The sequence below is a fragment of the Pseudorasbora parva genome, chromosome 19 (genome assembly GCF_024679245.1).
Source record: "Pseudorasbora parva isolate DD20220531a chromosome 19, ASM2467924v1, whole genome shotgun sequence".
Taxonomy (NCBI): domain Eukaryota; kingdom Metazoa; phylum Chordata; class Actinopteri; order Cypriniformes; family Gobionidae; genus Pseudorasbora; species Pseudorasbora parva.
The window spans coordinates 3,578,433-3,593,772 of NC_090190.1; the positions used below are offsets into that span (position 1 = coordinate 3,578,433).

The 15,340-nt window shown below is 37.0% G+C and overlaps 1 protein-coding gene across 2 annotated transcripts in view; it reads left to right on the plus strand.

Annotated features, from left to right (window-relative positions):
• The window catches only part of csmd3b (CUB and Sushi multiple domains 3b), a 500,836-nt gene that overhangs the window by 97,360 nt on the left and 388,136 nt on the right, over nt 1–15,340 (plus strand). For both annotated transcript variants that reach the window (XM_067425814.1, XM_067425815.1), the window contains exon 4: nt 2,219–2,413. In XM_067425814.1, coding sequence (XP_067281915.1) covers nt 2,219–2,413 — 195 coding nt within the window. The remainder of the gene's footprint in view (nt 1–2,218; nt 2,414–15,340) is intronic.

A 15,340-nucleotide genomic window follows, 5' to 3' on the forward strand; every position in this document is an offset into this window, starting at 1 on the left:
CCTTTGTGTGGTTAATGTTCTTTCTGTATTGTTTGATGTAATGAAGTAATTAATCTTGCTCTGTTTGTAACTATTCTTGGCATAATCAATAGTAATTCATACAATCTGGAGAAAAATGCTGTTTTCCTTTGTAATGCTTGTTGGCGCTTCAGAAATAAAGACACAATAAGACGTCCAGTTTAAGGTCTATAAACAACAGCTGAAAAGCTTAAATAGGCCTCTGTTGTTAGAAGTGTCTGTCTAAAGCTTCTAAAAGTCAGCCGTGGATTCATGGCCTGCTGCCGCCCGAGCCGTGTGTAACAGCACAATCAATGGACCTGTCTCTTTATTTCCCAAACTAGGCCCTGGGACACATTCATTTCTAAGTGCTACCGCTCTGCCCTTGGTCCAGATCCAACCAGGACATAAAGCATGAATTGGTGATTAAATAACAAATAATTCAAATAAAATGTTGTGCTTTTGCACCCGAAGCCCTTGGCTTGTCAGCGTGGCTTGGTAACGCTGCCGAGAATAATTTTGTTCACCGTGAATGGTGAGGAAACAGAAGTTTACATTCTTCAATGTATGGCGGACAACTGGTGTGAGAATCTCAATACTGACTTTCTCAGGGAATAAATATCTCTGATAAAAATCTAATATATTTTAAATCAAATATATATTTAAATTAAATGTAATTTGAATTAAATAGAGTATAATTTTAGATTTACTTAGAATTTTTTTATTTTTTATTAATTATTTTATTCAGCAAAGGCAAAAGAAATTGATCCAAAGTGACAGTAAATACATTTATTATATTAAACATTCAACATTGATAATTATATTTAAAAAAATGTTTCAGAATATTAAAATAATTTCATCATGTTACACTGAAGGAAGGGCGTATCTGGAATACAATGCATTTTGAAATATATTTAAATAGCATGCTAAAAAAGATAACTTATAATAAAAAAATTATATATTTTAAAATTATATATTAAAATTATATATATACATAAATTAAAAATAAAAATAATAATAAACAAAAATACAAATCTTTCTCTCTCTCTCTCTCTCTCTCTCGATATATATATATATATATATATATATATATATATATATATATATATATATATATATATATATATATATATATATATATATATATATATATATATATATATATATATATATATATATACACACACACACACAATTGATCAAAAGTGATAGAAAATACATTTATAATGATGTAGATTTAGTTGATGGAGATTTGTGGGATGCACATCTAGGGCACGAAGCTCCCGTTCCACCACATCCCAAAGATGCTCTATTGGGTTGAGATCTGGTGACTGTGGCGGCCATTTTAGTACAGTCAACTCATTGTCATGTTCAAGAAACCCATCTGAAATGATTGGAGCTTTGTGACATGGTGCATTATCCTGCTGGAAGTAGCCATCAGAGGATGGGTACATGGTGGTCATAAAGTGATGGACATGGTCAGAAACAATGCTTAGGTAGGCCGTGGCATTTAAACGATGCCCAATTGGCACTAAGGGGCCTAAAGTGTGCCAAGAAAACATCCCCCACACCATTACACCACCACCACCAGCCTGCACAGTGGTAACAAGGCATGATGGATCCATGCTCTCATTCTGTTTATGCCAAATTCTGACTCTACCATCTGAATGTCTCGACAGAAATCGAGACCAGGCAACATTTTTCCAGTCTTCAACAGTCCAATTTTGGTAAGCTTGTGCATATTGTCGCCTCTTTTTCCTATTTGTAGTGGAGATGAGTGGTACCCGGTGGGGTCTTCTGCTGTTGGAGCCCATCCGCCTCAAGGTTGTGCGTGTTGTGGCTTCACAAATGTTTTGCTGCGGTTGTAACGAGTGGTTATATCAGTCAAAGTTGCTCTTCTATCAGCTTGAATCAGTCGGCCCATTCTCCTCTGACCTCGAGCATCAACAAGGCATTTTCTCCCACAGGACTGCCACATACTGGATGTTTTTACCTTTTCACACCATTCTTTGTAAACCCTAGAAAATCACCTTTCTTTCCCATTCTGACATTCAGTTTGGACTTCAGGAGATTGTCTTGACCAGGACCACACCCCTAAATGCATTGAAGCAACTGCCATGTGATTGGTTGATTAGATAATTGCATGAATGAGAAATTGAACAGGTGTTCCTAATAATCCATGAGTACAGTGCTTAAAGTGACTTTTTTCTTTTTCTTTTAGAATTGCAGAGCAGTTCTTGTGGGAACCCAGGCGTCCCGCCCAAAGGCATCCTGTATGGGACACGCTTTAACGTAGGCGACAAGATCCGCTACAGCTGTGTGACGGGCTACGTGCTGGACGGCCATCCTCAGCTCACCTGTGTGACCAATGCGGGCAATGCTGCCGTGTGGGACTTCCCAGTGCCCATCTGCAGAGGTAAGCCAGCGGCCAAACGCCTCTACACCTGACACGAGCATGACCAACATACTGCAAGTGTGTGTGTGTGTGTGCATTCCGTCTCCCTGCATGCGTCTGATGTTTTCCTGTGTTCTTTTGTCCTTGAGGATGCTTGTGCATGTGTGGCTGAAGATATGGACGAGCGGCTGTATCGGCGTATAAGTACTGGGTTATTTTGATTGGAAATGGTGCAGCCTTTCATTCTGAGGCCTCTTGAACGTTAGAATAACATCACATGTTCGCTCTCGTCAGCTCTTACATTTCCATGTTTATTTCCTATCTTCCACTCTTTCATTTAAAGCACCACAAGGGTCCTTTTGCATCTTTTAGACTTTTTCAATCAGGTGTTGATTCCTCTCTTTACTGGCCCACGCTGTTGTTTTTCAGATGAGTCAGGACTCTGCGTGTTTGTTGCCATTGTATCAAGATTTATGGTCCCATGTTCAGACCAATTATAATGTGCATTAGCCATGACCATTCTCAAATAAGAATCTCTCCATAGACAGCCTGCGCCGGTTTCTGCTTCAGCGTGTTTAATAGAAAGGGGGAAATGACAGCGTCTGGATCATGCTTGCTTTGGTTGGACACAAATTGCAAAGCCAACTGTGCTTGAATAGAAAATAGCCTGAGGTACTAAAATGTGGAGCCTCAACCTGGCCCAGAATGCAGTGGGGTATGGATGAGCAGACCCGCGCTTGTCTTCTGGCACTTTCTTAAAGGAACAACAGAGCTTTTACGTCTGATATGTGTCGATGTGGCTCGACACATGATGTTGTTGAATATTTTGTTGAGTTAGTGTTACCATGTGACGGTGCCATGTGATTTTCATTTCCCATTAAATGCACTTTACCACATTTTTTAATGCATGTTGGGTTTTGTGTCTGTATTAGTGCATTATTGAATATTCATAAAAAGTTATCTTGAAAAAAAGTGACTCTTTGTGTTAGATGGTATCTGCCTTTCCCCCCTTTTATGAGCATAGGAGATGGGAGATATTTACATAAAAGTAGCTTTGAAATGATTGTGCCTGGCAATTTACAGTGACCATTAATTTTAGATTGGGGTCCATTTTAAACCTTAAGTCTGGAGACCTTTAGAAATACTGCTTCCACAAATGTCAATGTTATGCTAAAATTCGGTAATGTATGCATCTCTGAATGCAGCGGTGGAGATATAAAAAGCTCTCAAGAATATTTGTGGCCCACTGGCACTTTAATTTTCACTTCTAATTGCATTATGGACGCTCAAATCTGTTTTTGTGTGTAGTAGTAGTTTATATATATATATATATATATATATATATATATATATATATATATATATATATATATATATATATATATATATATATATATTTATATATATTTATATATATTTATATATATATATATATATATATATATATATATATATATATATATATATATATATATATATATATATATATATATATATATATATATATAATTTTTAAAAAAATGTGTATAAATATTTGGTAACACTTTTTTTGGGTTCAGTTCTTGCTAGTTGCTTATTAGCATGCATATTATTATTAGGATATCGGCTGTTTATTAGCACTTATAAAGCACATAATGCCTTATTCTACATGATCATATTCTACATCCCTTAATCTTACTAGGGCTGTGCAATATATAGAAATTATCAAAATATTGCAAATGTACATATCGCAATATGCATATCACAATGGCTCGCAATATCTAAATGATTTTAATAGGCTACTTTGACATTGTGAAAAGTGTAGGTTTTAGGTCACACATTGGGCAGAGAATAGACTGGGCACATTACTGTTACTTATGTGACTTGCTTGACATTAAAACGAGTTATTAAATACAATAATTTAAGAAAAAAAAATATTTGCAGTCTCGCGCTGTTTGACACACACACCGAAACGTGAACAATTTGTAACACAAATGTTTGCTAAAACGCTGCTGGTCACTTTCAGAAGTTGAAGCGATGCTTTCTTTTCCCAGAAAGAATGTGAAACACAAATGGTTTCATTCTCAGTTTAAAAAAAAATGTTTTAATATAATTTAAACAGATTTTACACACTAATTACAGTATCGTATCGCATATCGAATATCGCATTATTTAACAAGATATTGCATATCGCATTTTTCTTCAATATCACACAGCCCTAAATCTTACCATTGAATTGCATTGGGTATGAAATGTGCTATACAAATAAACTTGCCTTGCCTTGCCTTACCACTACCTAAAACGCTAAAAAAAACGACCTTCCTATTAATAAATCAGTAAATTATGAGTTTATTGAGGCAAAAGTTGTAGTTTATTGTAAATATGCGTTTTCCATACACTGTTAAAATGTTTAGGTCTCCAATTTTACATTTTCTAGTGACTGATCACATGTACATTTTTAGTTGGCCAAATAAAATGTATGTGAATTAAATTATATCAATTCACAGAATTCAATTAAATTTGGCCAACTAAAAAAAAAAACGTATATGTGACCAGTCACTAGAAAATGTAAAATTAGAGACCTGAACTTTTTTACAGTGTCCCAAATATTTTATTGTTTGAATTGTTGTTTCTTTGTAAAATAACATCCATTTACATGGTATTGATGTAGTAGTATTGATGATGAGGATGATGATGATATATTAAAAAAACATATTTTTTTAATCTATTATATGTTTCTGAAATGTTTATCTTCTATAATAACATACATACATACATATGTATACATACTGATACATACATACACACACACACACACACACACACACACACACACACACACACACACATATAACAATGTAAGTGTATGTACTGTATTTTTATCAAATAAATGCAGCCTAGGTGAGATATTGGTATAAACATTAGTTACTGCATTAACTAAAAAACTAACAATAAGCTATACATACAGCTATACAGCTATACATTAATGTTAGTTAATAAAATGTTCATGTTTATGTTAGTTCAGTGCATTAACCATTAAAACAGATACAAAATTTGATCTTAAATGCATTGGTAAATGTTAAGATAAACTATGATTAATAAATGCTGCAGAAGTATTGTATTTAGTCCAACTAATGTTAGCAAATAAGACCTTATTGTAAAGTTCTGCATATTCAGCCTTTTGGCATTTTGGAATTGACTGAAACAAATCTTTCCGTCAGCTGTTTCTAACTTGAGTTTCAAGATTTTCCCCCCAAAATTGCTTGGTTGTGCATGTCTCCATCCTCGGACGCCTTTGGCACAGTTGGTCAGTCTGTAGTATAGAGGCGTGAAATAGGCATGACAGCACTTGCTGCACAGGTAGCCGAGTCGAAAAATGACTGTCGCAGAGATTTTTATTTAGCCAGGATGGAAACCCTTAACCCAGACGTTACCAAATCTCATGCTGCACAGCGCTGCGAGACTTGTTTATCATAAAAATAATCTCATTAGAGAGTCTGAGACCCTTGGAGAATTGACATTTTTACGTTTTCCAGAGCATTTTCTGTTACTGAAACTGAGCAATGAAAACAAAGCCCTTAACACAGTCAGCAAAATCAATGCTGCTCTTTCATACCAAGAGGCAAAGCGTTTCGCATCTGGACGTCTTCCAGGCGAGCTCTCGGCATGTTTTATTAACATATTGAGTGGGCTAATTTGGTCCAGTAAATTTTGCCTGCTAATAAATGTTTGTGGATGGGCTCAGTCCTCTGCAGAGGTCAAGGATAACAAACTGGTAAACCCAAGCGAAATGGGCTGTCGTGCCACGGCTGAGGGAATGTAGCTGTGTTAATCAGACAGCTGTAAAATGGCATAATTTAGGTCAGCGACTGAATTTCGTATATTTGTTCCGATGGCTCAAGTTACCTCTTATCATCGCATGCCTTCGCTGTAAACAAGTCCAAACGCCTCGGCTGGAAACCGGTGTCTTTAAAGGTCAAGCTTGTAGCAAGATGAGAAAAACAGAACTAATAGCGTCAGTCTGATGCCAGTCAGTTAATTAACCAAATCGCTATAATAAATGCATGTATGTATTTCTCCACTAGTGCTTATGCTCCTTAACCAATCCTGCTTAGCAAGGCGAAGTGTGGAATGGCTAAAATTATCCTTTGTCGGATAGAATTCCTCAAGGAGCATTAAAACGCTGATAATTTGACGCTGAGGGTATGAGCCGTAATGACTGGCTTTTGATGTGCTAGACTTTAATTTTGACAGGGTCTTTTTTTATTAACGAGTTCAGACTCGCTGTGGCCTGCAGCAAGCGCGGCTCTCCTTCCCTCTTCCTGTCTGGCTTTGACAACCATAGGGACCACCTGCTTAACAACGTAAATCCCTGATCAATCCCACACCACTTTGAGCAGCCCTGCCGAAATTGGAGCTGACACCCGCACCCTTCTTAAACGCAGTGCTCTTGCCAGGGACTGCTTATGCACTGACTTGATTGGTTTAGAGAATATATCTCTAAATGCTCAATTTAAGCCCATGACGACCCCGTCATGTCTGACCAAAAAATAAAATATAAAAATTGACAAGCCTATGATTTTTTTTTCCAGTTGACCCAACATTGGTGATTCAACAGTGTGAAGATATTATAGAGCAGTGGTATTTTAGTATTATCCATATACTATTATAGTTTTTATTAAAACTTTTCAATTAGCTTTTATGTTTATATTTTTAGTGGATCTTTTTTTTTTACTTTCAAAATGTATATATATTTTTCAGTTTTATTTAGCAATTCCCGTTAAAATGTATTATTTATATTTTTTTTATTATTTTAACAAACATTTTGGTTTCATTTTATTTTGATAGTTCACTTTAGATATTATACTAACTATAAGCAATTTTGAAATTACATTACAAATTAACTCATTATTTGCAACTTCAAGTCAGCTAACTCTCATTAACTGTAGCTACAAGTCAACTAACTCATTAATTTGCAGCTATCTCTCATTAACTTGCGACTAGAAGTTAACTAACTAATTTGCAACTAAATGTCAACTAACTCATTGATTTGCAACTACAAGTCAACTATCTGTTATAAAAGGCTTCCATATGGAAGTAAAACTGTGCCACTGGATTTTGAATTCTAATTTTTAGCACTGAATTTTATTTTGCATCTAAATCAGACTTTGAATTTTAAAAGCCATCGAATTTCTAGCACTGTTTTTTTTGCCTATGACATTTTTTCAATGTTTTAAAAAAATTCAGTGTAAAAAGAAATTCAACGTCTCAAAAAATTCAGTGTAAAAAAATTCAACGTCTCAAAAGATTCAGTATAAAAAAAAATTAATGTCTCAAAAGATTCAGTGTAAAATAATTCAACGTCTCAAAAATTTCAGTGTAAAAATATTCAGAGTCAACATCCGGGTAACCAAGGAGAAGCAATCGATCCCTGTATCAAATCATCCAGCCAATCATTTACGCTCCATTGGTCATGTGACGCTGAAACAGGAAGGCGGGGAAGTTCACTTCAGGTGAGCTCCAGAGCTCAGCAGCATGGCTCAGAACACACACGATGGCGCTTCGGTGAGTTTACTCATGACCAATGGAGCGTAAATGATTGGCTGGATGTTGGATGATTTGATACAGGGATCGATTGCTTCTCCTTGGTTACCCAGATGTTGACTCTGAATATTTTTACACTGAATCTTTTGAGACATTAATTTTTTTTTACACTGAATCTTTTGAGACGTTGAATTTTTTTACACTGAATCTTTTGAGACGTTGAATTTTTTTACACTGATTTTTTTGAGACGTTGAATTTCTTTTTACACTGAATTTTTTTAAAACATTGAAAAAATGTCATAGGCAAAAAAAACAGAGCTAGAAATTTGATGGCTTTTAAAATTCAAAGTCTGATTTAGATGCAAAATAAAATTCAGTGTTAAAAATTTGATGTAAAAAAATTCAGTGCTAAAAATTAGAATTCAAAATCCAGTGGCACAGTTTTACTTCCATACTTCCACATACTCTGTAGGAACAGAGAAAATCAGCCTGAAACTGTCACGATATGTACCTATTGGTACGTATTTTGTGGTTTGCAAAAACATTGCCACAGCTACGTTTTGCCAATGAGACCAGGTTGGAGAAAATAGTTATCGCTTCCGGGGCTGCGAGATCAAAATGACGTCAGTTTGTTCTCGCAGCCCTGGTTTGGGAGTTCTCGCAGCTTGTTCTCGACACATCGTCTGAGCAGAACGTTTTTCTTGTGGGTGTCCGAGATCTATTATGTGATTGGTCATACATTTAAAGTGGGCGGGGTTAATGTGGAGAAACGCAGATGATCGGCACCTGCTTTTCTCATGAAGTATGGAATGTACTGACCAGAAGGAACTTTGTTCTTGTTCTTATTTTTGCCACCTCGAGAAAAAAAACACATTTCTTTGTTCTCGCAGAGTATGTTCCAAGCTTAACTTGCAACTGCATGTCAACTAATTAATTTACAACTTCAAGTCAACTAGCTCATTAAAATACAAATACATGTCAACTAACTCACTAATTTACAACTAGAAGTCAACTAACTTTCATTAATTTGCAACTACATGTCAGCTAACTCTCAGTCAAATATCAGTAGACTGTCCTCAAACAGACATTCTACAAATGATAAGTAATTGCAACTACATGTCAACTTAGTCTAACTCTACCAGTCTACTATTCGTCTACTAACACTCTGATGACAGTTAGTAGACAGTTATTGCAACTACATGTCAGCTAACTCTCTTAGATTAATAGTAGACTGTTATAGTCAGTGTTCGTAGAATAAGTTGACATACTTACAAAGTTATTTATAGTCAGTAGAATATCTGTAAGGCCGGATAAAATAAAGTGTTAACAGATATTAAACACAACACTCTAATGACTGCTATTTGACATGTAATTGCAAAGTAACTTTAGGCCTCGTCCACACGAAGCCAGCGCTTTCCTAATCCGATCTTTTTTTTTCCTCGTTTCAAGAAATATCTGCGTCCACACGGGATTAAGAAAACGGACTAAAAACGATGTAGTTTGCATGCCAGGCCAGTGTGTGGCGCTGTAATTCTGCCACAGAAATACACTAAAAACGGAGAAGAAGAGTTGTGGCTAGCAGGGGTATAGCAGTGGTCGGAGGTGAGGCAAAATCTCACAATAAAATAACAATAAATACATTTGCTACTTAACAGATGTGTTTTAATAATGCCTACACCTACCCCAACCCAAAACATACCCTTACAGTAATGCAGATACGGTCATTAAATGACACGATAGTGATGTGCGCATGCCCAGTACCCGTATTTGTATCCCTCAACTCTTTCACCGTGCTGGACGTAGTGTGATGACATCACCGTTTCAGAAACTATACGGATTCGCTGTACACACGAAAACGGAACATGATCGTTTTCAGATTTACCCACCTTGGGACCCGGTTTCGAAAAATATCGGATTCATGCTTCTAAAACGCCGGATCCGTGTGGACGAAACGCTGATACGGTACAAAATTTATACGTATACAGCTAAACTAAAATACAGCTATTGTTTTGAAAGCGACAACCGGAATGATTCTCTCAACAGGCTCGCAAAACGTCTTTATCAAACAAACGCAATGATTTATCTCTCATCCACCCAGGATTGATTGGAATATTAATGTTGTATTACTTGGCCCATCCCATCAGTGGATATAAGCACGAACCGCACACATACACACACACACACGCGCGCCCTTCAAATATAAAGTCAAGAGAATGAACAACGCAGATCAAGAAAGGAATGTTACTTTACTATTTAAGACTCAACGGCCTGCCGACGGGCTTATGTTTTGGTAGCCCGTCTGGAAAACACAGTCCTGGGACATTGGGCTTTGTGAACCCTGGCCTATAAAGATTACATGTCCGAGTCTGCTCTCGAGTCGCAATGAACCAACAAATAAAGGATTCTCCAGCCTGTGACAGCGTGCTAAGCTATTTTCAGTTAGACACATACACATAATCAATAGATCTATATCAAACGATCTGTACCAATGCAACACTATCACATCTATAAAAAAAGCAGCGTATTGCACCATTCCTTTTGGATCCAATATAGAAGGTACAGCATTGTGTTTAAGTCTCTATATGTCTGCAAATGCAGTATCGACCTGTGTTTTATTTGCAAATGATTCTGCAGGGAAATGAAGCAAACAGACATTCACTCATTCCTAATATTCGAATCCGAAGGAAGCTTATGCAGGGACTGTGTTCTTCCGCTACCAGGCGCAGCGCAATATCTTGCTATCTTCGGCGTGTTTATTGCTCTGTAGCGATCCGTTGAGCTCCACGACTCGGTGGGCGGGGCTACAGAAGCAGGCGAACATACGTAGGGGTGGCGTTTCCCCCTTCTAATACGTCATTGATCAATACATAATTGAGAGTTCTCGTTTTCTGGGTCTGGTGTCAATGAAAGCTTTTCTTTAACTATCAAGGACATTTTCAGCTCGGAAACTTACGGGATATTCTTATATCACGATGAACTTTTAAATATCAAAGGCTCAAGGGAAAGTTGATTTCTCAATTCGTCACTCCTTTAATAGTTTTATGGGTTTGGCACATTCTTGAGAGATAATGAAAGATGTAGAAACAGGGTTTCTGGGTAAATGGGATTTGGCTCCTAGACTCCTGGTGTGATGAAAGTCTATTTAATCTGTAGCTGCTTTTTGCCGAGTGGGCGCTGCCGTTGCCACATTTTCTAACCCCTTGACACTTTCTTATGCTAATGATATCTCAATGTCTTTCCCTCATGTGCGTCCACGGTTGTCTTTAGCACAGATTAATGCAGTGTATTTAATGTTTGCAGTTGCTTATTTGTTAACACCCAGAAACACTTAATCACATGGTGTTGTTTGAAATTGTGAGGCCAGAAATACGTTAAAGAAATTAACACTTCTATTCAAGGATGCATTAAATTCCTTAAAACTGACAGTAATGACATTTGCTAAATATTCTATTCACCAAAAATGAATCATGAAAAAAAGTAATTTCATAATATTACTGTTTCTACTGTATTTTGTTAATATAAAATAAATGGGAAGAAATAAAAATCAAACCTTTGAGCCCAAAAAAGACCCTAAAACTTTCAACACAAGTGGATATATAATTTAGTTTTATTAATAATTGTGTTTGTTTTGTTGATGTCGACTTGAATCTCCGGAGGAACCCTTAACGTGCTGGAGCATTTCTGAAAACAGGCAGTTATGTGACCAGTATTTAATTTCAATGGACAATGACGCACACTTGCATCCGAGAGGACTCTTAGGGAATATCTTAGGCTGATCATCTGACGGTGAAATTGACAACTATAATCAGCAAACTACATTTGTGCTGCTTATTCACTAATATGAAACACAAAGACGTGAGCAAAACACTGCTTCTATAATACAATGCCTTCAGTTTATGACCCTTTTTCTGTTTGACCTGAAATGGGTCATTTTATTATGTTTCTATTACCACTGCACAGAAGAGCATGCCAAACATGGGATTCTTTATATAGGCTCTCAAATTAATATGATTAAAACTCATTAGCTAAGAGACTTCCTCAAGCCCCAAATCTCAAATTATGAGGCACAAATAACAATCAATATAAATATAATACAACTTGTAAAATATAAATATAGCTCTAGAAATTGCAATAATCAACAGTGCTACATTATTTTCAGGTTTTTTTTAGGTTTGTTAGTTGTAAGTAACAGTCTAGTTTTAGTTAGGTAATTGTTTTGAGGTAATTGTTAACCCTCAGTTTGGTGGCATTCAGTAGCCCATCATTTTTCAGTTTTTTTTTTTAACCTGAAAAGTTTGAGACCCACTACCTTATATAAAGACAAATACTCCAATTCATACAAACATCCGATGCCACACTGTATCTGTATTCCATTAACTTCAGAAGAGGCAGCCATAATGATGTAGATTAATGCTGTGGTTTTAATGATCTCAGCACAGTCTGAAGAACAGCATGTAATTCCCCTGAATTCAATTCCTATGTGTAACTGTCATTTGGGTGATGGACGAACCACATAAGTACAGCAATGGAGTGCAGCAATGGCCATATTGGATGATCTGAGACTGGAGGTTTGCCAGAATGGGGAGGTGAATACCTGCATCAGAGGAGACTGCTGCATTGAGCTCACGCGGGGTTCAAAAGTATATCAGATACCCAGAGTATTTCAGCTTTCATGTTTTTAAGTTTTCCAGTGCAGATTCAGCCATCGCACAGATGTCGGTACAAACTTTCTCAGGTTTTTCAGGTTTCTACAAACTAAGGGCCAGATTTACTAACTAAACAGGGCAAATTAACGTGAGAGCACAATTCCCCCCCCCCCCCCCCCCCCCCAAAAAAAAAAAAAAAAACACAGATGGGATTGGAAAGCTTCATGCGATCTACAAGAACACAGACGCAGCCGGATCATTTCCATAATGACCAATGCAATGTATCCATCAAGAAAAGCGCAAATTAGCGCCTGGTTTAACACATGTGGGAAATAATGGTGCTCATACCAGTAAATTGATGAGCATAATTCTTAGTAAATCACCTTGCTTGATTCATTTAAATACTCTCATCACATAAATTTTGCATCTAAAAGGGAAACTCCTACAAATGCATATGCAATATGCAAAAATAACCCGGTCCATGCCTTTTCAGTGCTTTTTTTCTCTGCGTGTCTTTAGTAAATCCAGTAGGTTTTTTTTATATAAAAAGAGGGTTTGCGCTGGTGCAAGCTGTTAGTAAATCTCGGCTCTATGTGAGAAATAAGTTTGTAAGACAACTCGGCAACATAATAATGCTCTAGCAGCAGCACCAAACGCTAACTGCAAGGCTGAATATGAAGAATAAAGCATTTCTGTGAATAGTCATTTATAAATCATTTCTTTAAGATGATCTAATCCTGCCCAATGCATAATCAAAAAAGGGAGGGGGCCTGGTTGAGTTAGTTAGTAGTGTGTTCAAACCCGCGGTTATGGTAGGGGGCGGGACATTTTCTGAACATGCTCGAAGCACTTGACCAATCACAACCCACTGGTCCAGCCGACCAATCAGAGCACAGAGCGCTTTTCAGAAAGAGGGGTTTCACAGAGACAGGAATTAAAGCGTTACTGACAGACTGGGAAGAGAGGAGCTGCAACAATGGAGAATATTGGAAGAAAATGTTTTTTTTTAAATATTAAACCATGAAAACCCATTCTAGTAGAGCCCAAAAACATTACCAAGACTTTAAAAAGGGGCATAATAGGTCCTCTTTATTGAACTGATCATTCTGATAAATGATAAATCATTTTAATTCTGCTCTGCCTACAGTCTGCCGTTTGTTTAGTCAAACAGGTACTCCTGCCACATTTCAAACTGTTATTTGAGCTGTAAGTTAATATTGTGGAGCTCTCAAACAAACAGGCACAATTTTGAAAGTTTTACCAAGATATACCAGGCCAAAGTGTGTACGCTTTTCTGGGAAGTCAATGGCTTACTTCTTGCCTGGGGCGTCATCCACCTGTTTTTGTGACAGGGCACCAGTGGCAGTCCAGGCTCATTTGATGCCCTAGGCAAGATGAGAAATGACCAAAGACGAAACAAACCATTTTGACGTCTGTATTTCAGAAAAAGAAAAGAAAAAGTAAAGTGTTTGTTCATTTTTATAGTTTTCCTTCATTGTGTATTGTGACTAGCATACTGATGTCCATCCATCCATCCATCCATCCATCCTGTATATCTAACGTTTGCTTCTAGTTGTCTCTAATGCTTTTAGAAACTAGCAGTCTTACTGACTGGCATGATCATACAGACCTCTTAAAGACCTCATTGACTTATTACACAGTCTGCCGTGCCATATGCCACAGACGTCCATTGCCTTCGGTGTTTTCCTTCACGTATCAGTGCAGGAAGCCTATGATATACATTCATCAGATTTAAAGAGTGAAGTAAGATTTACTCCCACTATCTGTTTTTGCTCCCGCTGCCCTGTTTATCGAATGTGTTTGCAGTTTAATACTAATTGAGGTATTACTCTTGGCCTTATCATTCAATTTCACCAAAGACATGGAACAAAGAGCTGCTTAGAGATTAGAAATAAAACCAGAGACTTTAGCTACTGACTGTAAATATCTAATATTAGGTATGGATGCATTAATCCCTTTTTTAAAGTCTTGATTTTGTTTTTAAGCCCTACAATATGTTTTGAATGTTCAAAAAAGACATTGCTGCAGCTCCTCCCCCATCTTGTTTAGTTCCTGTGAAGCCCCACCTTCTGAAAAGCACCCTGTGCTCTGATTGGTCGGCTGGAGCAGTGTGTTGTGATTGGTCAGCTTTTTCTTGCTCTAACAGCAACATTGTAACATGTGAAAAAGCATAATGCTTAATCTTTAAAGGAATTGCTGTCTATGAACTTTTATTAATACCTTTGAAAGTATTTTGATTTTATAACTTTTTGGGGACTTGAGCCTACAGTATACCATGGAGACCTAAGAAAGGAAAGAAATGTGTTTGTCGGGCCTTTAATGTGAATATTGTTATAGTTTTGCTTAGACAGAGCTTTCGATTTTTTCAGTCTTCCTGAAACCCTGCTCTAAAGGAAAGGAAAAGAGCCACAATTCTTATTTTATCTATTTTTAAATAACACTTGACAGACACACATTCATATTTAGGAATGGTAATATTAGACACACAAAGCCTGACAGTTCTTTGATCGCTTCTCTGAGGTAATCTTCACACAAAGCGTGTCTCCTGGATGAGCGTATCGTGTCTCTCACGAAAATTAAGTCTTTTAGGCATTGTGATGTTCAAATTCCAGGTGTTTTCCCCCCGTCGCACTGTCTCATCTTGGACACCGGCCCCACTCGAGGGGCAGAACAATGCTGATGTAAGCGCTAGTCCTCTTAGATGCTAAATGGAAGTGGATGTCTAGGAAAAAAAACATGAAATGTCATCCCATTCCAA